The sequence below is a fragment of the Lasioglossum baleicum genome, chromosome 18 (assembly GCF_051020765.1).
Source record: "Lasioglossum baleicum chromosome 18, iyLasBale1, whole genome shotgun sequence".
Taxonomy (NCBI): domain Eukaryota; kingdom Metazoa; phylum Arthropoda; class Insecta; order Hymenoptera; family Halictidae; genus Lasioglossum; species Lasioglossum baleicum.
In genome coordinates this window covers 8,681,930-8,708,282 of record NC_134946.1, presented here as the reverse complement: position 1 = coordinate 8,708,282, position 26,353 = coordinate 8,681,930, and the positions used below count along the sequence as shown (strand labels likewise).

Genomic DNA, 26,353 nt, shown 5'->3' with positions numbered 1-26,353 from the left:
GTTTATTAATTCTACGTTACAATAAAATTATAGCTGTTAATCAGTACAAATTTTATATATTCGTAAACGAATAAAAAATGATTATCCTATAAGGATAACTAAATAAATTTCCTTAATCATTTTTTAATCGCAAAATATATAAATTATGGTAACATAATTATTTTTAGTACATAAAAATTACTATTATTTGTAAGAATATTCCATAAATTACTAGTGTGTTCTAGGCCTAAGTTTTTAGATTTTTTTCTGTATAAAACTAAATCTGAAAAATTTGTGTTTTTTTCGAAAGAATAATTAGTAACTCTCTTATAGTCTTGATATTTGCATAATCTTGGTATATACAGTACCGTTCATAAATTTGGGATCACTGACATCAAAGGAAGTTCTTTTTCATGCTTTTCCAGTTCATAAATATATATAATTATTGTCTAATGAATTATAGTGATTTTTGATCCCAAACTTTTGGTCGGACAAGTGTATTTTAAATATCAATTAATTTGTACATCCAAATTAAATATTACATTTGTTTATGGTTAAAATTTGTTGTAGTAAAATCTGCATTTTTGTTATCTTAGGAAAGAAATATTTTTTGTTTATCTATATATTGAACATCGTGAGGGCGTGAAAATATTCTACCCGTTGACGATCATTTAAATTAAAGATACAATAGTATTAATATTTTGTTGATAATTCAATAAAAAAATAAGTATCAAAGTTTTATGATTTAAATTTTACGATTCTAGTTAGGCTGATTAGGCAAGTGATTACTACATAAATTTGATTGATATAAAATATATATCAAGCTGTTAGCAACTTTTGAATCGTAACTTTAAAATGTTAATTTTGATCATTGATTAGGAATTGTACTTTATTAGTTTATGTTTCAATTCGAAGATTGTCGTCCCTTTTTGTTTGTGCTATGTGATCCCTTTGCCTTCCCAAAACGTATTCAATGTATCCAAGGTATCCATCGTTATCCAAATCGTCCTCTTTGAATACTTTGTCTATCAGTTCTTGATTATAACAAACAATAAAAATTAATGTTAATTACTGAAAATATACATAACATTCCAATAATTTTTTCATGGGATGTTTTTAGTTTATATGGTGAATATACAATATACATAGGTAAAAACAAGTTTATATGGCAAATACATAATCTACAGGGTGTCCCGTTTAAGTGAGAACAGCAGGATATCTCGGAAGGTGTTGTCGTTATCAAAAAACTGTTCGTATAAAAGTTGTTTCCGTGTGGGTGGAGTGGTGAAGGACATCTGAAGATCAATATATTTTTTTTTAATGGGATACTATATTTTTTTCTTCAGAAAATAATAGCAAGTATACTGAGACAAATCCAAAAAGAGAGAGATTTACCTTTAATCAACTCAGAATAATATCATATAGCATCTTTTTGGATTTGTCTCAGTACCTGCTATTATTTTCTGAAGAAAAAAATATAGTACTCCATTTAAAAAAAATAGATTGATCTTCAGATCTTCTCCACCACTCCACCCACAAGAAAGCAATTAATACTACATAATGTAGCCCTTTATACCAAACAACTTTTGTGCGAACACTTTTTTGATAACGACAACGCCTTCCAAGATATCCTGTATAAACTTAAATAAATTTTCATAGGGAGTTTTTCTACTCCGAAATTTTTAATAGAAAAATTTGATTTTCTTTTAAATTGAATAATTCATTATGAATAAATTTACATACCAATAATCAACGATAGATCATCTTCGAAGTTAAGGTGTTTCGCATCGTCGCTCAAACCTTTGTGCTCAGCTTCAGATAATTTATTTTCATGAAATGTGTGTTGAATAGCATGGAGAATTTCTAGTCCATCCAATTTTGCATTGTTGTCCACATCATGAACTCTATAATTCACACAAATTAGTATAAGAATAGTATTAATATAACATTTATTTATAATTTTCATGTCATCATTTCAAGAAGTGTTTTTCAGTATAAGAACGTACTTGAAATAATGGAATTCTATTTCCTGTTCAGTCATGTTTGAGAAATCCAAATGATCTGCTACGTCTCCCATGTCTTCCTTTAAATGACTGTAATTATACAATTATGTTAATTGTCGATCCAAAACATGAATGTATATAAAAATCACTTTTAAAATATTGGTGTAAATATGAAAATTAATGTCAAAATTTCGATATGCATATAAAAATTTACATTGAGATATAGATGATTGGACTATAAAATGAAATTTAATATGAAAATAAATTTTGAAAAAATTGCATCAATAAATTATTAAGAATAATAAAGTTATTGTTTAACGATTTGATTAATTAATAATAGAATTGATATGTAATAGAGTTGTTAGTATATTAATTTTAATAATTCTATAAAGGCAAGGCTGGCATTAAATCAAGGATCATTCAGAAACATATGAATACACAAATATAAAAATACAACTATGAAAATAAAATGATTGAACTAACGTAGCGTCGTGCAGAAGGTTCGTATCCTGCGTAATTTTAAGATCCTTTTGTGGAGCATAATGATGATGTGAAATTGCACCGCGGGGGTGGTGTGGTCCACGAAATCCATTAGAAAATCCCATATACAGCACTGTCAGAATTATAGTTAGCATTTGTATGTCTGAAACAATTATAATTTGCACAAGACGAAAATTACAAAAATTGGAAAAAGGGTCCCATGAAAATTTAAAAAACAATTCTCAGGGTTTCATTTCTTGAAAATACTCTACTTATTCAAGTCCTTTTATCTTAGTGCTTATATGACAATTTGACTAACAATTAATTATTAATGTCATGTGTCTTAAGCTCTACTCCCTTTTCTTGATAATTATGATTTTTACAATATTATAAATATTATAACGTGTATGTTATAAGCGAAATTATAGCATTTATTTTAGAAGCATGTTCAGACTTTTATAATGTGTTTTGAATAATGTTCCTCCGATATTTCTACTGCTGCAAAATGTTTAATATTACACGATAAAATTGCAGGAAAAAACACGAGGCAGCGATACAGAATAAAATGATTTATTTACCGTTTTTCAATGCTATTTATTTTAGAAACATGTTCAGCATTTTATAATAATGTATTTCGAATAATGTTCCTTCGATATTTCTAGTTTTGTAAAATGTTTAACATTGTACGATAAAATTGCAGGAAGAAGCATAAGGCAGCGGCGCAGAGGGTGGCAACGACTGACGAATGACACTGCTTGATATTTCTTGCTGTGCCCGGCAACAATAGGACCTGCTGGGACATGTTCATCGACTATGTTGCCGTACCAGTGCCTATTACCACTTCCACGGGCTGAACACCCCCCTTAGCCAGCGACAGATGGGCGGTAAAGGGAGTCCCAGTAATTATTATGCGATTACCCACAAGCCCATTGATTTAGATTGGACCCGGGGGGCGAAGCCCGTACGGCACTGGGCCCGTCTTCGAATTTGCCATACATCACTCACCCTGACTTCACTATACTTCCAAGAACACAAGATTTTCAAAACCTTCTTACGAGAAAAAATTTCGCAACAAGGGCGAGTAAATATTTTCTATTTGAGAGAATATTTTCTATTTGTTGTACAAAATTCTAATATAAATATTTATTTCGAAACCAGGGTGGTGAGAGTGAGAATCCTGATTCTATAAGGACTTCACAACAATGCATCCTGATAAAAGAGTGAGTAAATTTTTTACTATATTCTCTACCTCGAAAATATTAGTAGAATATTTTTTATCCTTTCGATATGTTTCAATAAAATGAAATCTAATAATGTTTTTTGAAATTTATGTGTTCGTTACAGAATATTATCTTATAAAAAGAGTTTATAGGGTAATTTTTATTACCTAATAAAAAGAGAAAAAAGTATGTAACTAGATACGGGTCAGGAGTGACCCGGAACGGGTAAGACGAGGGTTAACACCGTGAAGTGTGTACAGGGAGCAATCGTAGATAGGTGTTAAAAAACAAAACAGGAGACAGACAGGAATCCGGGGTACTTACGAATCAATTTTCTATAGGCTTACGGTGGTCGAGTGGGGAATGCATATGTTGAGGGTGCCCCAAGGGGCTTTCGGTGCAAGTGGACCCCCCGGGTACTACATGCTCCCCATAGTTCGAACAGAACACCCTCGATATGCCCCCTTCTTCGCTCTGGTGTCGAAATCTATAAATAATTTATATCATTTGGTCCATTCAACGAGAGAGCCCATATGTACCTGTGTCGCCTTACAGGGGATCTGTGACCGCCCCCGATTTTTTGGATCTGTTGCTCGATCATTTGCTCCACCGATTGTGGAAACGCGTATCGTATTTTTATTGATGGAAATATTTTAATTTTTATCATATTTCGCTTTTGTTTTAGTTTATGTGTGTCCTATCAGTAATTATTTTGCCGTCTAAATATTGTGCTTTCAAGGATTAGAGAGACGCCTGTCTTCTTTTTCGAAAAAGTTTATTTTAGAGAGTACATCATGATTTTAACAATATCTCTTAACAATAATTGAGCATTATGAATATATGCAATATACTACAAATAGTATAAAGTACAAGATGCATATAAAAGTGAGCTATATTAAAGATAATAAATAACTCATTTCAACATCATACAAATACAATTAAGCTGACTATTTACAATTAGAATAATACCTAATAAAAGACTGCTACCGCAAGGAGCAGATTTAAATGACATCGAAAACTAGTTTGGAGGCTGAAGGAGACCCGTCGTTTGAGTAAAATGGCACTTTGAAAAAACTTTTAAATTGCGCTATATTCCAAAGGAAATGTTTCTCTTCATGAGTCTAGCCGCCAAAGACCATATTCTCCGAAAGAAATGTAATATCTCGAAACCGGACACCGAGTTTGCAAATGCGCTTTTAAATAGCCCGCTCTCTTTGTCTTCGAAAGCTCGTCGCCCGCGACTATCAGAGCGCGATCTCGAGATGGGGTAGGTCCCTCGCACCCTTCCCGAGTTAGGTTAGGTTAACCTACTCTCGCAGAGTCGCCGGAGTCGAGTTTCGTCTCGTTTTTGGCGAATTTGCGACACTCGTAACGACAACGATTAATTAGAACGATTCATTATGAATTTACCTTGATTTACGAGGTAGATCAGCTGATGGTTGATACTTGGGGGCTAGCACCGTGGCTCGATTTTCCCCGTTGATGATTCTGATGGTGTTTTGGACCTCACGGGGAAATCGCGTGCTTATCGACGTTTTTCGGGGAGCTTGCGTACTCGAAGAGTTGCTCAAAGCTCTGATATGTTCTTCAGCGGGCTAGGCAGCTTTTGAATATTGGAAATGAGCAAGAAACTTCTTGATCCGGTGTTTATTACTACGAACTACCCTTTTATCGTTTTTAATTTAGAAAAAATATTTTATTTTATTTTATTTCGCTCGTTTTTAGGAAAATAGCGAATATGAGGGGATGAAATGATAGCTGTTTGGATTCTGATTTTTATAAATGAATTGGGTTGTTCGTAAAATGATAATTAGTACGCTGAAATACCTGCCTATGTACTTGATTTTTCATAAATGTTCCATATTATTGGTTGCTTTTAGAGAAAACAGCGAACAAGACTTGATAGGGAGATCATTTCGATGATCTTTTGGGTCTGGAAGCAAGGGAGACTTAAGAGACTGTTGGCAGTCCTCATTAGTTTTTAAATGTTCAAGACATAAGGTTGGGGAAAGGAATACTTCAAAAATAAATTAAAATCTCACTATGAGTGAAGATCAATGCTTTCACCAGTCGAAGGCACCCTCTAACTTAACCCTCCGCCGGCATAATGGGTCGCTGAATTCCAAACAAATTCACATTTTCTCGTAATCTTCTGTCAAATTTTTATTCCTAACTTGTACGTTAAGTAGAGTTCAAAACACAGTATGAAATCAAGCCAGGGAACGATAGATCAGTTATGCAGATTGTGTTAGTGAAAAACCATATTGCCGGCGGAGGGTTAAGTCTAGCTGTTCATTGGTGGAGTATTGTGATAGGGGTTCCTGGTATCATTCCTCATTATTCTTGATAATGAACAAACTGCGAGATCATAATTTCTTGTAGGTCGTCAATTGAAAAGGAGGAAGCTACTCCATAGTTACTCAACTGCTTGGGTACATAATTGCTTCACACTTAGGGTTGTTATACTCAATTCTTAAGAGCTCAACAAATCCTGTTGTAATCTTTGCTAGACTGGTTTCAGGTATATGAGTCCAAAAATCCGGAATAAGCTCTTGGACTGCAACAAATCTCTTTTTAGATTCCAGAAGGAACTGAAAATGAGTAGTTTACCACTCCTAGTAGTAAGAACGCTTGCTTTATAGTCTGATACTGCCCTTGTAAGACTAGACTAGGTCTGGGTCAGGTCCAGGAGTCCCAATGTCCATCTCTAAAACTCAAGTCTCAGCTCTTAGCCTACAAGTCCCCTCCTAAAATTCAGAGAATATTAGGAACGGGGGTTTTCATCTTGTTAGCACCAAATGTGTTATTTTGGTAGCCATGCTTGATTGTCTCATCTGGGTTAGGTCCTGGTTAGTTAAAGGGATTCTAAGATTCAGTTCCAAATTGAGGATTTAAGCTAATTGCTGTATAATATCTTCTTGTTACTGTGAAGCCCCAATTGTACGTGTAGCGATACGCTGTTTGCAATTAGATCTTTATTTTTTAGGCTAGACTAGGGTTCAGAATTTGATACAGGCTTCTTATAAACCAGGGTCGGGGGTACCATTTGAGGTAGATGAGAGTTAGACCTAAATTAAGTTCAGGAGTTCAAGAATCCAGGACCAAGCCGAGGATATAAGCTAGCTTAGAACATCGTTCTCTTTCATTCAAAATCCCTCACTTCCAAATTGCCAAAGATACTTTCTATAGGGAGCTTTCACACCTCCTTCAGGCCTGGTAGCCAATCAAGTCTTATGATCGATCCTGCTGGCCTATTAATCCCTATATTCTACATGTGGAGACACATTTTTCGATTTTGGATATTTATATGTGAATTTGAAGCTAGGTAAACTCTTCAAGCACCTGCCATAAGGCTCCCCACGAGCCGTGTCCAAGGACTCCCACAGTGACCCCGGTTTTCTGGGGCACGTGCCCACGGATATCGGCATTTCGGGGCACGTTAATACCTCGCTATTCAGACGGATAGAGAGAGAACAGAGCGAAACATTCACTCCTGTACATTGTTTGTGGCTTGGAATCAATAAAAGCATAGCTTTAGGCGACGGTAGTCGTCATGGCAACCGGAGACCCATCCGTGTACCTCGCTCTCTCTCCTCTCTCTCTTGCTCCCTCCATCCCTCTCTCCCGCGTCCCTCTCAACCCCTGTTTTGCTCTCTGTTCCACCCTTAACCTGGTCTCTCCGTCGGTTTTCCCTCCGAACACACGTACCATTCTCTCTTTCGTTCTCTTTTCCTGTTCCATGAGCATCTCTGCCCGCACCCGGCCACCCCCATATTGCCCCCCCCCTCGTACCCCCATGCACACCCTCTTTCGCTACTTTTCACCCCCTTCGCTCTCCTACACCGTTTTCTGTTTTTCTCTTTGACTCTTTGGTCCTTGCACACATGCTGTCCAATTTTCTGTTTTCTTCTCCACACCCATTTTCGTATACTTTTCCCACCTACCCCCCGCGCACGTCCCTCCACCCCCCTCGTCTTGCCCTCCATACAGGCCCGCCCGCCTCCCACACCGTCTCCAGTTGTTCTCTTTTTCCTTTGTCTATTTTCTTTTTTGATTGTATTCTCGTTTTTTGGGGAACGTGTCCGCGGCGTCGCTGGAAACATTAATCATCCTGTGTGGATGTCTTCCTTGCGTTCCGAAATCCCATGGACTGGCAGCTTTTTCCAAATGCATGACGAAATAGGTTTGCAGATTTTTTGGTGGGAAGTACTGCTATGGATCCGCGAGTATCTCGCTCGGTGGATATCGTTCTTGCATTTGGAATCAAATAAACCCGTGGTTTTCTCGAAAATGGCGGTCGCAGAGTTTTTATCACGGACGTTGCTATGGTAATCCAAAGATAGTAGTTTTAGAAATGTTAATATAGGGAAATAAATGGAAGGATGTCCTCGGCAGCCATTGTTTTTCGATACCCTGTAACTAGACTGCAGATCTTTATACAAAATGAAAATGTTCTGTATTGATTGTGGGGAGCAGGGATAAAATAAAAATTGATTTCATCCCTTAACGACTCTGTTGCATTAAAAACAACATTACGATATTCTTAAATTTTTCTAATCCTTTACTGTTTTATATTTCGCCCAACGAATTTCTTCATAAATGCATGCAAATCCGCAGTCTACCTATAATTCTTTAATTTGTTTTTGGGTGGGTGGAAAAATAAAAAACTGGATACGTGTGGGAGCCTTAGACACACTTGATCGTCCCTTGCAACTCTTCTGCCATTTTGCAACTCTTTATCTTTGCAATTTTCTTAAGAATCGTATTTAGAAGTGAAAGGAAAAATCCAATATTTGATTTCGACTATTTTTTGCCACTCCTGTACAACGGCATTGTATAGATACATGTATGCATTCCTAGATGATTTAGAAAAGGATTTGTATATATTGTCATATTATTTTTAATCCATTGAACCTATCAAGAAAGGGTGTGGTAATTCTCTAATAACGATTGTTTTAATTAACTAGACTCAAACGAATACTTTTCTAACAGCTGCTTTCTCATGTTCAAAGTTCAAACCGAGCGCGTACCGGTTAGCGCGAAATTCAAATTCGGAAGTACCGTTAGACGAGTGACAGTAATTTAGCTAACTAAATAGTAAAATCAAGATAGAGTAAGAATAATTACAATACTATTATTTCAGGGTAAATGATTAAACTTTATAGAACTCTACTAAGCAGGCAAAGTTAAATTAGAACCTGTAGCCTATGAAAGAGCAATAAATATTATATCGTAGTTGAAACATTTGGTGTGCACCAAGCAATTGTTTTGAATGGAATAATATTTGCGCGACTAATTAAAGGGAATACTGATGAATGCAAGGAACATTGGGGAGATTTTGCGAATTGAAAAACGATCAGCTTACCGCGACCAAAATGGATTCCCTGGGTGGTAAACCGTTCATCCATAGATCGCGATAGGAGGTCCCGCTCGTTGTAATCGAGTAGAAAACTCAATCGCGATCTAACTTCCGCGTCAGTAGTTCCACTCATTGTTATTGATTCGATTTTGAATAGCTCGATGCGGATGAAGATAAAAGATTCGCCGAAAAGGTTCATTCCGGTTTTTCGGCTCACCGCGAACGGTCCGCATCGTTTCTGCAAATTTTTTTTATTCTTGGCAGCATCATACATGCACTCTCGAAATCTGGTTATAAAGGCAAAAGTACTGTTTTAGGTATAAAACATAAAGTACTGTTATTTTCACCATTTTTGATCATATCTAACTAGTAAACCAATCGACAAGATGAAACTTTCAGCCAAATAACTTGTATAAACCTACAAAACACATATTTTAAGTTTTTCCGCTACCAAACAGAAAAATTGTCAAAAGAAATTTCTACTATCTTCTCCGTAATTTTGATCAATGCAATTTTTCAAAAATTTTTATTATACGTCATCTAGTAAACCAATCCTTCTAGCTTCGCAGGAACACTGAAGTCATTTGGTCCATTAACTGGCAAAGTTAACTTTGACCTCAAATTTGAAGGTAAAAAGGTCAACAATTTCATCGCAAGGATAAAAAGTGTAGGAGGAACCCACGATTAAAACTCAATCGCTCTTTTAAAAAATTATAGTGAAGTTTTTTCATTATCGAACTGATTTGTATTATATTTTCAGATGCAGTTTCTATGTATGTACAGCGTGCTATCGATGCTGTTGATCAAAAATTTAAATAAAATCAGTTTGATAATAAAAAAGGTTTATCATAATTTTTTTAAGAGAACGTTTGATTTTAACTCATAGTTTCCAAGCATTTTTCATCCGTGTGATGAGTAGAATAAGACACAATGAAAACAAAATTGAAATTTATGGTATGGGCGGATGAAATATTGGAGTTATTGGGCTTTGTAGATAAGGACTCTTGATTGTGACAGTTAATGATTTTCGCGCAGCGCGTCATCAAAGTATAGTCCTTCAAGAACATTTAAAAAAAAAATTCTAATTCTATCGATGAAAAATTGAGTTGTCGGCAGATTTTTGTCCAAAAAGATCGGTTTCTGGCCCACTGTGCGGCGTTACAAGGAAAAAGAAGTAAGTTCGTGTATTTTCGATAATTATTCAACAGCCGATTTGGACAGTGGGAGGGGATGAAAGGTATATATATATAGTTACCTTTGCAAAGCAAGAGCCGGGGATTCGCGAGAGTCGTGTTCAACCATCCGGAAGCTATGAATATATTATTTGACGGCCAGTTTCGGTAGTCTCCGATCGGATGGAGCGTCGATCATGGCTGGCGCATCCCTTTGGGCCATTTTCATGCGTCAAATACGACACACCTCGATCGACCGGCTGCTGTCGAACGAAAACAAAAATACTGTTAATCGAGCCGACTCCGCTGCGGGATGTGTTTTGATTTCTCTGCTCGATTTCTGGCCCCCGTCCACCGATCCATAATGCATCGACGACCGGCGACAAATAGGCGGGATCCACAACCACGCGTGACTGTAATAGAAAAATATTTTCCGAAAAAAAAAATAAGAATCCCGCCATTCGACGGGATTCGGTGCTCGTAAACGCGGAATGACAGTGCAGATAAGCTTTCAGTCATAGCCAGCGGATTCTGAAATTGAATTCTCTTGAAAACGATACTGCTGCAAGCGAGGCCATTTTGTTCTGCGATACCAATTTGGTTTTTCATCTGAGCTCAACAGTTTCGCTGCGTTCGGTGTCCGTTTTCCTGCTTAATGGCAAAAATAAAGTCGTGGTTTTTACATATTTCTTTTTTTACGCGGGATTGTTGCGTAGACTCGATTTTTGTAACATTGCAAACATGTTTCGGACAGAAAATGTTCCTTAGAGGAAATGATTGTTCAGACTCTCCTGAATATAATGATATATATATATGTTTTTGTTAGATTATGGTCATTCAAGCATGTTTAAAGAATATTGAAAAACGAACTGAAGCAGAGTTTTGTTAATGAGCCAGTCGAAGTCGTTTATAATGAAAACGATATGAACCGCAGCATGCAATGAAAATTTATCAACAATACTGAATCATATTTGATCACATTGCAAAGGGTTTTTTAACTATACATTATGCAGTTCTTTTACAATAAATTCTCAAAGGCGGTCTGCTTTTTGCACGAGTTCAACACTTCAATTTTTCAGGAAAACAAGCTTATTCGTTTTATCAGTTTATCAAAAAGGATCGATACTCGATTATATTTATTTTTTATCGATTTCCAACCTCATCCTTCGTCTCTGTTCCAGCTAAATACACGTGGGAGGCTGTCGCGGGGGCGGTTCGCTTCCATAAAGCTTTTTTCGCCTTCGACTCCGGAGGCCATCTTGCCGAGCGTGTCGCGTCGAGGTAAGAACGCAATTATTTTTAAAATATTTCCTTAACCTCGTTACCCCGAGAGCTGACCCCATGCGTGCGCAAAAAGAGGGAAACTTGCTTGCAAAACGAATATAAGGAACGCCGCACCGGTGGTTTTGAACTGACCGCGGTTTTTGCAACCGTCCCCCCACTTTTTTGCCCTTGGGAGGTGACCACCAATCTACGGGCACCTTCAACATGTCATTGGCAATTAGTTCGGCAACATGGGTCAGCGTCTTACCCCGTAAAATACCCTAAAAGTATTTTTCTAAAGTGTACTTGGTGATTTCCGTCGCAGGAATATTCAATTTCATCGGAATACGTGGTGAGTGATTGTTTATAATCTACTCTGGTAGCTTAGTAATTTTAATCACTACGAAATTGATTAAATAACGTAGAGTATACGGTATATAATTATTAATATTCTTTTCTAGTAGCTTAGCAAGTTTCATTGCCCCGATAATGATGGAATTATATTAGAATATGTGGCGAGCGCTTTGATATGATTTAACTAGTTTAAATTACCGTAATGTTATAAAAAATCGGTCCCTGAACAAAATCATTTCCATACCTTTCGCTGTGATACCTTAAAAAAATATTATAAAACTCGTACATTCATTGTACACAATGAATCTTAACTAACTTAAATCAATTTTAATCTCATTTAAAAATTTCTAATTTTACGATAAAGTACATCACTGTATTCGTGAGATTCTGTAGAATTATTTCTCGTAAAAATCATTTTCTTGTTATTTATACTTAACTCGTAAAACATTATCAAAGTTGAAAAGACTCGGTTTTACCATTCGTCTCTCTCGCTAAAGTCAATTTCAATCTTATTTAAAAGATTATAACTTTGCAATAAAACACATCATTGCATAATTATGATGTTGCAATAAAAATCGTTTTCTTATCGTTTACCCTTAATCGGAATAAATCATGGAAGTTAAAAATTCGTTTATCTTTTCCGAGTGGATTTCCTCGGAATTGTGGCCTTTTGGACAAAAACGGTTTTCAGATTCGCGTTTCGCGTACGGCAATTTGCAAATCTAGCCTATTGCTCGACGGAATATTGAAATGATGGTAATAAATAGGCTTCGATACGCCGTTGACTGTGCCGGGGGTTTATATTTTACAGTAGTGACCGTACAATTCTTCGCACACCTTTTCCATTCCACGTACTTTTAAACCATCCTCTCTTCCTTTCTCTCTCTCTCGCTATCTCGCACCCTCTCGTCCTCTCTCTCGAAACTCTGCCACTTCGATGCTTTTTACGGGGATGCTTTTTCTCTTATTTTGAACCTCTCGCTGCTTTGGCCAAGAGTTTTCAGTCAGCGTTACGTAGAAAACGTTGAACTTGTTCGTGGTTCTTTTTTCAGGGAAAAAGCACCACGGTGAAGGAGACGAGAGATATGGAAGGAAAATGTCAAATTTATCGGGACGAAGCCTTCGGAACGCTAAACTGCAAAAATCGTGGTCCTTTTACCCGTAAAAAAAAAACGGTCAAAGAACAATTTTATAATTTTCTCAACAAATCTCTTCGAAATCATAATCCAAACGTTTTACACTCGATGGAAATCAAAATTTCAAGGAACACATTTTATTCTCCTTCGAGTTGTTCGCGATCTATTTTCAGTGTTTGAAATTTTTCATTTTTCATTAACTAAATGTATGATAAAGTTCTATTTATTTCCTAAACGAGAATCGAAGGAAAGAATCGTGACGAATTATTTTAATATTGATAGTGGCTGTAGTTATTGATTAATTCTAAACAAGTTTGATACAGTGTCATTGGTAAAATATTAACCTAATTTTTAATTAATGGATTTCGTCGAAGCAGAGACTCGTGATAGAATTTTTCAATGTAGTACCACATTCATTATTATAACTTTATTTCCACCACAGTAGAATTTTATTATAACATGAGAATATAGTTTTACAATATGGAAGTATCGTGTTAATATTGTTTTCCTTACTTTTATTAAAATGGTGATACATAGTTATCAAATTAAAAATTTTACCGGTAAAAAAATGTGTAATATATAATAAATAAAAGACAGTTTTTTAAATAAAACATCTTAGTCAGTCAGTCGTGATCGTTCGCAGGTCTGCAACAATTCCACTGTTCCATAATCGATCAATTGGAATTTTTTGGTCGACGTACACATCTGATTGGCCGACGCCAATTTGCTCGCATACGGTCGATCAAAATGTCTTCATCGAATACTTAATTACTTCGATATCGCTATCTTGTAGATGGCTTGCTCTAACAGCCATATACATTATATACCATGAAGACTTATGATGGGGTTCCAATTTGCCGCAGGGCGCCGTCAGGCTGCGTTTAACAACTTTTTAATGGAGGCTTGGCGACCATCACCCCGCCGCCAATGTTGAAACACTAATTCTAACGGGTGGCGTCTTAAAAATACATCTTCCATATTCTTCGGAAACATTTATTCTACATAGGGTGACCTGTCCATAGACTGAACATGATTCGCGTATTTTTATACGGTAATTCTATTATAAGTTCGCAGATGTCTTGCTGAAGAGATTTTCCTTCTTTTTTTAAATAAACGATTCGATACTACATCATTTTTATTCGATACTACATTAGTTCGTTAATTAATTTATTTAGAAAATGCTCAATTTGTATTTTAAGGTGGGACAATGGTTCTTGCCAAGTCTGTTTGAGTAATTATTCATTGGGGAAGCCCAGTTCATTTATTATAAATTGATATGGATTGGTAATTTTGCTAATTTTTCTTTTAATACTAGTGCCAGATTTTCTATACAAGCTATAAACATTATTGTTTGAATCATGTTCTTGTATCTTGAATATCATATTCGGGAAATTAAAGAACAATATTCTAATTTCAACGTTCAGTTTAAGTGCCCATTCACCCTCCGGAAAATACATTACTAAAAGCGTTTAATAAAATTCGAAAAAATGAGACGTTTGTGAGGCATTTTCTAAAAAAATAAGAGACTAAAAATGAAAATATATTTTGTAAAATTGAAAATTGATGTATTAGTTCCTAGGATGTGGCGGCAACAAGCTTTTAAACAAGCTATTTATTTTCCAAGATGAATCGACGAGTGTAATTTTGACTACGTGTAATAGGAGGGAGAATGATTCCAATCGAGTTGTTGTTTATAGTTTATCGTTTCGAATCACAACAAGGAATTTCGTTTGGCATTCACATCTCTGGAATCATAGCCATCCAAAGGCTCGGTGCGTCGAACGTACCGATTGATTTTTCGTGTACGCACGCACAGATACGTGCAGGCACACATTCGGGTCGAGCTATCGCTCCGAGCTCTCGCAAAATCAACCCCGAGCCCGACCACCCCCGCCTCTATGACAATTCTCCACCCCTGATAAGCGTTCGCCTTCTCGCTCCCCCTCCACTAATCCCCTACTCCTCTGCTGTCATACAACGATGGCAGATCCGGACCACGAAACCTCGGAGCCCTGCGCTCTTTTCCGCTTCAAAAATGTTTACCGTAACCAATTTCTATTTCTGTTTAAAACTGTTTTCTCAACAACATTCTATTACGGGAAAATTATACAATCACTTCTGATAAATACTCAAGTATTAAGTTTAGTATTAGTATGCATAATTCCTTTCTATTAATGATTGCATTGCACACCAGTAAACGTGAAGCGATTGGCAATACACAAGAATCACCGGCAATAGCTCATGCTAGGCGGACCTATTTTATATTGTCAATCCAAAACCAAAATTGCGTTCCAATTTTTGTTGACGGTTTTTCAAGGAACAAAGCACGCACAGTCGCGTGGTGCAGATCGATTTTGCTTTTGAACTTTAATTTTTTTAGATACATTGAAAGCTAACCAATATATTGATGACAATTTGAATTTTGATTTTTGCTTACTCAAATTATTGCTGGATATGGTCAATACATATACAAAAATGTACGTTACAAGTTTTTGCCATTTTGTTGTAGAAAAATCCAAATGCAGCCAAAAAGTATTAAAGTGCGAAATAAGTAATTATTTAAGAGCAAACTTACACGCTCATAACAACCTCAATTTTGATTTTTCCTGACCCTAAAAATTCCTGAACATAGTCAAAACCAGGGACATAATACTCAAAACATGAACAAACATTCACACTAAAGTCGCATAACCAACGGTACCTCCACTTCGTTGTAAAAAAATCGCAAATTCAGCCAAAAGGTAGTGATGTGCGAAATAAGTAATTCTTTAGGGGTGAACTTGCACGCTCATAACAATTTCAATTTTGATTTTTGCTAGTTCAAAAAATTCCTGGACACAGCCAAAACATGAACAAACATTCACACTAAAGTCGCATAACCAACGTATCTCGACTTCGTCGTAAAAAAATCGCAAATGCAGCCAAAGAGTATTGAAAGGCGTAATAAGTCATTTTTCCAGTAACAATCTAAATTTTGATTATTCCCAACTCCAAAAATTCCCAAGTATAGTCGAAACATGAACAAAAACGTGGACTGAAGTTGCATAGGAATTGGCTTCGCAGTTTCGTAGTGAAAACCTGGCGAAATCGCCGTGAGAGTCGGCCACGGTTAAGTCGGTAAAACGAAGGTTAAAAAATTCCGTGGAAAAGGATCGAGAAGATCTCGAGGCTCGCCTCGATTCCTCGATCTTCCGCCAGCGCCCCCGACCCCCTTTGTCATCGCTATTCTCCGCCTTCAGTTCCCTTTTCCAGGGGTTTTCTTTTTTGCTCGCTCGCGTGTTTAGCCAAGAGCCCTCACGGGCGGAAGCGTCACGTACAGCTCTGAAACAAAAACGTAGCGACGTCAAATGTGATTACGAGAGCTGCGAGAGCAGCTCCAGAACGCGGATGCTGCGCTAGGTTGGGTGGAGAACAACCGGCGAGCTGGTAGAGGATGCCTAGAAAGCTTCGGTTGTGTTCGACAAAGAGGACAACGACAGAGAGAGACGGAAAGAGACAGAAAAAGACAGAGAGAGATGGGGAGAGAGTGAGGGAGAGAGATGTGCAAGGAAAGAGGGTTGACTCAGGGCTGAATCTACACCGAGTCACGGAAGTATTCGCACACCCCCGTAACACCCACTATTCCGCCTCACCATCGGAAAGTTCGAGCCATTAATATTTTCTCGGAGCCGAAATTCGAATGAGAAAATTCTGGGTTGTTACTACATTGAATACTTCTATTTAAAATAGTAATTTTGTATTGGCTTACTGAAAACAATTCGTCCTGTTGTATCAGTAAAAAAAAATTTATATCTGGCTTCAGTAGAAACGATTTAGACAGCGTGCAACGGGAATTTATGTATAGTTTCATTAAAAACAATTTCCACGTACAATGTTTCAGCAAAAAAGTAGATCACATTATATCTGTACATTGTGCCACGAAAGACATTTATTGTGTCGCTAACAATTTATTGTATCAGTAGAAACAATGTGGTGCCTCTATAAACGATTTATAAAATGTGACTTGTATAATAATATTTTAGTAAAAATAATGTGTGTACATTACTCCATTAAATAACAATGTATACACATGTACATATGTTACCACTAGAGACTACTTTCACTTTGTGTTACTAAAAACAATTTATTATATGTATTGTACCAGTACACACAATTTGTATGTGGTTCCATTAAAAATGATTTGCACATTCTACAATTAGAGGTGTATATGGTTTCACTACAAATAAATTCTACATATAATATTCCAGTGAAAATAATTTTTAATATTGCTTCACTAAAAAACAATTTATAAATTCTACCACAAAAGACAGTGATACAGTTTATACAGTATGTCACTATAAAGACTGTTTATACATACAGGACTATGTATATCGTACTTTCAAAAATATATTGTTCTAGTAAAAATCTAGTAATTTTTACAGTAAATATAATTTCTATGTCTATCGTTGCCGTCTAATATCGTAAAAATTATTTGTCATCATATAAGTCGTCAAAAAATATTGATTATTACTTTCTCCTAATATTAATATCAATAATACTTTTGTGGGAAGATACTATATACGAATAATAAAGTTAGTCGCATTCGCCCATTCTGTACAGTATAATTATTTTTAAAAAAACTGCACAATGGATGCGGCAACAATACAATTACCACACCATTCTTCAATAAACCATTCTGATTGTACAACGTGAATAGTATCCAGATAGAGAAAAAGTGGGAGCGAAGATTGATTATACGTTTGGTAAATGGTGCATTCTGTATGTCGACACTTAAGGGAACGTTTAAATTGAACAAGAGTGCTTATTATATCCGGAAGTCGTCGGAGAGAGTCGGCCGGGCAGAGCAGCACGTGCTTGCCAATTTGTTCACCGCACGTGTCACCGATAAAACCATGTCAAAATATTGCTCGCTATTTGAATAGGCCAATTATACCAGCAGCCTCCTCAACACGCCCATCTCTTTTCACCAGAAAAAGCTCTATCGCGTCTGTCATTTTTATTTACAGTGTTGTTACGGGCCAAACGCAATCGAATCAAGTGAAAAATAAACCAAATTGATCCGACCTCCATAATAAATAATTATTTACATCATAACATAGCCTTCCTAAAAAATTCTTCCGACTACCTACAATTGACTGCATTAGCAGCAGCTATACTTCATCTTTAGAAATATCTACAATAAATTAAGTATAATTGCTAAATTTTAAAATAATTATATTTAATTAATAAAATAATTGTTATTTATCTCTAACTCTAAATTCGTTATAACGTCTAAATTAAATGAAATATTTATGACAGAATAAGTCTTTCATTTCTAGAATTGAGAAACGTTTGATAATAATAAGTAGGAAATAAATGCATTTATTTATGACGTTTTATAAATAATTGGAATTATTTATCGTTGCTCCAAGTCTGAAGACACTGTACCGAGAAATATTGTTTGCAGTAGCGTTTTTTTCTTTTTTTGAGTGACAAGAACCACATTTTTCCATAAACAAATATAGTTAAAGGGAAGTTTGTCAAATTTCGGAGCGAATATCTAGCAGAGTGTTTCGCATCAAATTGGGGCATAGTAATTAAAGATGCAGTCAGATAAAGTCGAATGTAGTGAAATTGGTAAAAACAGCAGTTTCGTTAGTGTCCAGAGTTATCGGGAACGCAAATGGCGGCGTCTCGATAAAATGAGAGAGACAGAAAGCGAAGGTTTGCACAGTATTTGAGCGTCTTTGACAACATTCGCCTAAATGGAGGCGACACGTACGATTCCCGAAGAGGCGCAGCGCGTAGATCAAAGCCAGTGAATTTCCGATGCACTGATCGAGGGTGCACGGATATTCTGAAAAGGGGGTGCAACACCATATCGACGGGGCGTGGTCGAAATCTGTCACACTAGCCACGAACAAACTGATGCATTGTCAGCAATGATATAGCGCTGACTCCTAAAAGCACTCACGAACACAGAAAAAAGGTATAGCGAAGATCGGAATCAAAGGAGAGCGGAGTCTTTAGAGAAAAATTGATCGTGTTCAATCTGCCATAACTCCGAGAAAAAGAATTCTAGAACGGTCCAACTAGACTTGTTTTATAGGCTGATCTCTGCACTTTCGACACCCCTGAGTTAAATTTTTCTTGAATCATCTGTTCTCCTTAGGTAATTTATTATTATGTATCAATCCCCATTAAGGGATCGTGAAATCTCAAGTGTAAAATTGAACAAGTTCAAACCATCACAACTATGTTTAAATAAATCGTACGATAATCTACCTAGGCTCATTGTATAGGGTGTAGTCTGCACTTTCGACACATCCAGGTTACATTTTTCTTGAATGACCCTTTTCCTCTAGAAAAAATTGAAAGCTATGCAGTAACGGTTAGAGGATCGCTAACTCTAGGGTAAAATTGGGTGCATTAAAAGTAAATAGCATAATTTAGTGAAAAAAAATCGTAGGATAATTCATCTAAGCTCATTTTATGGAGTAAAGCGACTAGTTTTGGTACCTTGAAATTCAATTTTTCTCAACGACCGTTTCTGCATTCAAAAATTGAACGTATTAAAAAGAATGTATTGAAATTGTCTATAAATTCAAATGTCGCTAAGTAATTTAAAAAAATTGTTTCCGGTGTCCAAACCACCATAAATTTCGAGATTGAAGTCTCTCCTTTACGACGAGATCAAAAAATTCAGTATACAGATTTTTTATAGCCACGATATTGGACTTTGAGAAGTAGGTGTATCACTATTGCACTGCTTCATACAACTAAATTTTTAAATTAGAATAATATTAATAATTAATGATAATTATTAACAACTAAACTTTCGGATTGGAATAATATTAATAATCATAATAGAGAACATTGCACAATTATATCGGTACCTAATGCTTAGACTACGGATCTTTATGCAAAATAAAAATTGTCTTCATCAATTGCAAGACACAGAACCCATATAAAACTTTCTTTCTATTTTCAACAATTTTAATATATCGAGAAGAACATATGGGCGTTCTTAAATTGTCTTAAAGCTTTTACTGTTTTCAATTACATCCACCGATTTTTGTCATAAATGCATAGAATCCGCAGTCTACTAATGGTAATTGTCGACCGAGATGTAATAATAATTCTTATCCAGATTAATGTAGACAAGAGTAAAAAAAAATGTTTGATGGCTTCTTCTTTTTTTTATACGTACAGCACAACAACGTTCCGTTCAGCTAAATATGTAGAACTATGTATCATGCACGAGAACCACGTATCGCATCAGCGTAACGTAATACAGTTACATAGTTATGTCGAATATTTTCCCAGCAACTCTTCCTGCTTTGTTTGACTATCGAAAATTCTGTAACGTGAAAATTTCGAGCTCGTTGACACTGCCAAGAACGCCTTTTGTGTTAGGGGTAAATAATAATTTTATCCCTCGAATCGCGTTCTCATAACTGTTCCTATAAACTATTGTTACAATGCAGCATAATGCCAACATAAATTCTGACTTCAGTAGTACAGTGGGGAACAGTTGGCTGAAATTTTATTCTGTGTTTATATAAACAAAAAAGTTATTCTATTCTAAAGGGCGTACGAATACTTTTCACGCTCACTGTAAGTAATTTAAGTCATATGACTTAAAAAATACCTTTTTTATTTTTGCCTCTTACCTTGTAAATTATAATTTTTGGAAAATCTTTTTTCATATCATTTCCTAAACCTATGCTTCTAATTGATTATAAAAAATCAGGTCGTTTGGTACAATTATAAGAAAGTTACTCTATTTTAAAGGACGTACGAATACTTTTTACACTCACTTGTATATATTGTTATATTACATAAACATTATATGTCATAATATTGTTATATTACATCGTTTAGTTTGATGTCTATTTATTAGTCTGCCAGAGCAATTGCGCTAAAGTTTAATTGTGGGTTTAATAATTTTTTGGTGGTATTCTCTTGAATATACTGGTAATTTGTTACCAATGGAATGCAACTTGTAAAATGGAGTAACCGCTATCGCAGAAATATCAAAGTTATCTCTGGATTTCCTCGAGGCTCTCGCCTGGGAGCTGTGCTGTTTAACCTATTTACCAATGATCTCTCTGGGGAATTTTGATTCTGCAAATTCTTACTATATGCTGATCACTTGGAGATCCATTGCTGTATCGATCATCCATCAATTCAGAAAGCTCTTAATATCCCCCTTGATCCCCTCTAACCAACTAGTTCATTTTACAATTCCAATACAATTAAATTCAGTCAATTGTAATCATAAGAACCAATTAATTTCACAATATACAATAAGTTTGATGAGGTTTCTACATGGTTTACTGAGGTCGTCAGATATTTTTGTTGAGTTTATTAATTAAAATTAGAGTCTATAGGAACGCTGTTAAAGAATTAATGTTGGAAAGATATGATGATATGGTCTGTGTAATAATTTGTGTATGTGTATGAAATTGTGTAGAGACTCTGTAACTTCGAGCCACTGTTCCTATGCGATCGAAGAGCCTCATGGACCTAATTTACAAGGGGTAGATCGCTTAGATTAGATCCGATCACTTGGATTGGAAAGCCAACTTTACGGTCTGCGTGGACCATATGCAGGTTGTACTTCGCAAGGGTGGTCTAATCGATAGCTTTCAAAGATTCAGATAAGCTTTTCAGAGTATTTTTCATGTATAGTTATACGAGGGAGAATATGCGCACCAAGTGATCATGCTACTATCAAAAATAACCTGGAGTATCAGCCTCTGAAACAAGTCCTTTCCACGATCCCCAAAATCGCTTATTACGATCTCCAGTTTGATTTTTCCTCGTTGTACAAATGTGTGCAACATAGACAAAATATAAACAAAAATATATGTTAAAGTTACATAATAGTAGATTTCACAGTTTTGTTATAAAAAATTCCAGAGTTATACATATAAATAAGTGGTTGTAATTAGTTCTTTCTCAAGGATAGACTTTGTTGCTCATAACTAGCTCAATTTTGATTTTTTTCTGCTTGTAAAAATTTGTGTATGTATTCAAAACAAAAACGAAAATACACATTCAAATGACATAATAATCGATGTCGAACTCCTGTTATAAAAAAATGTCAAAGTTAAAGATATCAGAGAGTTGTGATAAGCTCTTTTTCATGGATGCACTTAGTCGTTCATAACCAGCTAAATTTTTATTGTTTCTTTTTCTATAAATTTGAGAACATAATCGAGACACAGATGAAAGTATGCAGCACGATCGCATAGCAAATCATTTTCTCGTTCCATTGCACAAAAAATCGCATAGTCGCTCTGCAATATTAGATTGAGCAGTAAGTTGAGAACTTTCTCGATTGAAAAATTGCTATTCAGTTTGCATAGCGAATGAAATGCAACCTACACTATCGAAATTGAACAACGATCTACAAAATTCGCGAATGCAGTTTGCCATGATTCGGCCAGAGCCCCGAGCAGCCGAGTCGAACGCCGAGCAATAAAAATCCAGGTGAGTAGGTGTGAATGCGTTTATATATTTCGCAAATTCCGGCTTTGATCGACTCGCTCTGTAAAATGTCATTATTCGTGCGCCGCATTTCGCATTCTTAATGAGAGATCCCGAAATCTGCAACTAAAGCGAACATAATGAACACGTAGCATAACTGCAACGCTCTCTTCGGATCCGACGCAATCCGATTACTTTTCAAGGGCTCAAACGCTAAAAGATTACGTTCGTATCGAGCCGAGTAAATGAACGAGCCATAATTACCCACTAATTATTACTAAACCTAAAAACAATAACGCCGGAAAGAACCCACATAACACCCCTACAAACAACACTCACACAAAAAATGGATTTTTTAGGCGAAATCAGAATGCAAGACGCACTAAAACGTATACCAAGCAATTCTACAAGAAAAACTGCAACGAAAATGAAGAATGAATTTTTTCCATTCGAGGCTCGGTTTTCGAAAAAGTTGAGTTTCAAAATAAAAATCTTTGGACTCGATTTGGTGGACAACTGTGTACCGAGTGAAAAAATGTTGTGCGACAGATATTGTAGATTTTTGAACGAGGAATCGCGTGACCTAGCTCGTTTTTTTGGTTGGGTGACGGTTTGTGAAATTTTGTGAAATGGTCAATGCTACCCATTTTTGATGTGGTCGCGAGAAGGGTGGGGTTTTCGGGGTTTGAGGAAGTCTGAAGAGGCGGAGGCTCTAGGAACTTAATGTTTCTCGTTCGTAGCCCTTGCTCATACCCTTCGGCTGCATATCTGTTCGATCTCACCCTCAGGCACCCTCTCGCCACGCTCCGAAGGAGGGTCGAACGAGAAGTGGGCGTCAAGTCGACGAATCGAAGGGTTTTGTCGAAGTTCCTCGAGAAACCAGACAGGTTTCGGTTATATGTGAGTCATTTCGGATGACGGGAGGAGACGGGGTTGCCAAATGAATTCCCTTGGACCAGAAATTATGATAGCAAAAAGTATTTTATTATTGTTCTGCAGGGGAAATTCGAAGGAATTTCTTTTATTCAGGTTAATTTTAGCATTCCCTCTGTACCAAAATTTGAAGATACACTTTAAAGCGAAGCACTACTGTGTACTAAAGTCTGAGAATAACTGAGTTTGTAGTTTTGTTGTAAAAAATTGCCAAAGGCAGACTAAGATACTAGGGGTTACAGCAAGATCTTTTCCAAGGATGTAGTTAATGGTTTATAATATGTATACTCAATTTTTATTTTTCCCGCGCCTAAAACTTTGTGGACATAGTTAAATTATGGAGAAAAAGGATTGCCGAAATTCTACGTGTAATGATTAGTTTCGCAGATTCATAATAAAAAATATCAAAATCAAACTAGGACATAAGGGGGTAGTTCTTCTCGAAGGGTGTAGTTAATAGTAAATAACAATCTTAATTAAAAATTCTTGATGTAAAAATTTGATAACAAGACGTAAAGAACAAGTTATACAACATTCTATAACCATCAGTTTTTTGCAGTTTCATTAGAAATCATTAAAATGTTAGCCAGAATATTAGAGAGAAATTCATATTTTTCAATGCTGTACTTAATCGGTTCTAGCAACCTCAACTTTGATTTTGTCTGGATCGAAAAATTCGAGAACAAAGTCAAAGTATGGACAAATGGGTACACCGAAGTTCCATGATAATCACTTTCGCAGAATCATAATAAAAAAATATCAAGTCAAACCAGAAGATTAGCGGGTTGTAACAAGTCCGTTTTCAAGGGTGTAATTAATAGCTTATCCCAAAGTAGATTTGCACTTATTCCTCACATCAAAATTTGAGAACATAGTCGAAACGTAAATAAAATCGTACATTAAAGTCCCATAAAAATCAGTCTCTGCATTCTATCCCAAAAAATTCTGAAAGTTGTTCAAAAACACGATTAAATCACCCCTAGAAATTTCTTTAAAACCACCCCATATCCGCTACCCTGAGCACCCCTAAATATCACTTTCCCCAAACCATCCTGCCAAAGTCTCCTCACTCTTAGAACCCCTATCTAGCATATACTTTCCTCCTTGCTCCGCGAGCCCCTCTCGGTAAAAATTAAAAACCCATCACCCAATAAAACGAACTCCACTATTCCCCCGAAAAACAAAAAGGAACCTAGTACTAAAGACACAGAGGGCAACCTTAAGGGTCGCTACAATTCCGCCTATCTAGAAGAAACCCTAAAGCCTCCCTCCACGCGCCCTCCGCCCGCGCTCACCCACACAGAGCCGCGTGCGCCCACCCTTTAGTGTACACGGTACGAAAAGCTAGATAGCAGGGTGGAAAGAAAATCGCTCGCAGGTTATTTTCCAGAAGAATTTTTATTGGTAAGTCCGCCATCTTGGCCGGGAGGTGGGGGAACGCTCATCAGCCTCTAACGGTTCCCGATTGGCCGGCGTAGGGGATGCGTTGCCATGGCGACGTCCAATAACCGGGGTGTGCTCACGCCTCGTGGTCCGCGCGCCGAAGCGCCTTCCTTTGGTCAGGGGAGGGGTGGCAGGGGAGGGAGGCAGGTATAGCTGGCGACCCCCCACCACCTCGAACGACCCCTCCGAGTCGTGTCCCCCCGCGGAGTCACCAGGATAACTGCATTTCGCGGACAGAATCCCACAAGAACTCACGGCGAGCGGTCGCCCCTCTCGATTGCTCGGCTCGTTTCGGGTTTTTCCTGCTCGGCAGAGCCCGCGTCGTCGCGACGCCCGTTGCCCGCGAGGGCCACTCCGGCGAGTTACGAACGCCCGCGAGGGCCGCTACGCGACGCGAGAGACTCTCCTCTCAGACACCCCGATTTTCTCTCGCCTCTCTTCTCATAATTATTCCGAGATATTCGAATCTCTCTCCTCTGTCCTCGTGTCCGTCGTTGGTCCCCCTCTCTCCCCCTTCTTCGCACGGAAACCCCTCCGCTTCCTCCCCCCTGCTAACCCCCCCCCCGCCCCTGTTGACTGGGAGCCGCGTAATTGCATCGACGGGATAATAAGATTTCAATTTCGAATCGAGGCCGCGGTAGCGATAACGTCCGCCCGCGATTAACCTGTGTTTTACGGCCCTTTCGGCTCTCTTAAACTCCCCGCCCCCACCCATAACGTAAACATTAGCAGCGTTGCGGATCACATTGTCGAAGACGCTCTCGCGGAAACTCGGTCGAGATAGGCGCATCTTTGCCGCTTTACTGATTTACGCGTGGTGTGAAGACCGTTTCGGGGACGAGATCGTGAAGCCGAGACCACTGGCAGCGAGGTCGGATCTTTGCTGAGGAGCCGAGACCTGTAGGAGAGACAGTGGATCCTTGTTGGAGCTTCCGAGGATCCGAGAACGTGTTTGAGGAGAGCGCAACGCAGTGATCTGGTATCTCCAGGATTAGCCTCCAGGATCCATCTTTCTGAAGAGATACAGTACTCTCAGTTGCTGAAGAGCTGAGACGCTATCTGAGGATCGAAGAGTTCGAAAGAGTCGAGGACAGTGAGGTGAGATCAACGTAGGACCTTCGCTGAGGTGTAAAGTACTTTCAGTTTGAATGCTGAGAGTTTCAGAATCAATATAGAAGATTTGCTAGAGAGAGAGAGAGAGAGAGTAAAGTTTGAATGCTGAGAGTCGAAGAGTTGTTGGAGCACTACAAAATCATAGTGGACGTGAGCTGAGGCCTCTGCGACCAACATGGAGCTTTATTGAGAAGATTGACTACTTCCAGTAGGATTGCCGAGGATCTCATTGGAGAACTGTGGATCAAAAGAAGTTGCGAGTTGAGGCTTCTAAGATTAATTAGATACTTCGTTAAGAGGATTGACTCAGTTGAGTGCTGAGATCTTTGTTGTAGTACTGATAACCCTAAGTGAACTGATAGCTCTCTAGACACAGTATTGAAATTTTGGGATAAAGTAGTCCCAGTTTAGGTGTTTTGGACTT

At 37.3% G+C, this 26,353-nt stretch overlaps 2 protein-coding genes and 1 long non-coding RNA gene across 8 annotated transcripts in view; 2 read left to right on the top strand and 1 right to left on the bottom strand.

The window, feature by feature from the left end:
- The window catches only part of No66 (Bifunctional lysine-specific demethylase and histidyl-hydroxylase NO66), a 30,558-nt gene extending 4,233 nt beyond the window's left edge, over nt 1–26,325 (top strand). Inside the window, exon 6 of the mRNA XM_076443142.1 lies at nt 3,163–26,325. Coding sequence (XP_076299257.1) covers nt 3,163–3,174 — 12 coding nt within the window. The 3' untranslated portion in view covers nt 3,175–26,325. The remainder of the gene's footprint in view (nt 1–3,162) is intronic.
- On the bottom strand, nt 34–5,235 carry LOC143218133 (multiple coagulation factor deficiency protein 2 homolog). The gene is made up of 5 exons (XM_076443149.1): nt 5,093–5,235; nt 2,466–2,625; nt 1,986–2,072; nt 1,723–1,883; nt 34–1,013 (listed from the first exon to the last, which is right to left on the bottom strand). Exons 2-5 carry the CDS (start codon nt 2,615–2,617, stop codon nt 877–879), a joined length of 537 nt encoding a protein of 178 aa, XP_076299264.1. The 5' UTR covers nt 2,618–2,625; nt 5,093–5,235; the 3' UTR covers nt 34–876.
- LOC143218136 (uncharacterized) lies at nt 3,340–26,325 on the top strand. Of its 6 annotated transcripts, none has more exons than XR_013010984.1 (5): nt 3,401–3,539; nt 3,621–3,682; nt 11,395–11,494; nt 11,802–11,828; nt 12,883–26,325. It is a non-coding gene; the product is annotated as an uncharacterized LOC143218136 (long non-coding RNA). The 6 variants fall into 6 exon arrangements; XR_013010985.1 differs by having other exon boundaries at nt 3,415–3,543; XR_013010983.1 differs by lacking the exon at nt 11,802–11,828 and having other exon boundaries at nt 3,340–3,543.
- Nucleotides 26,326–26,353: the final 28 nt, after the last annotated feature.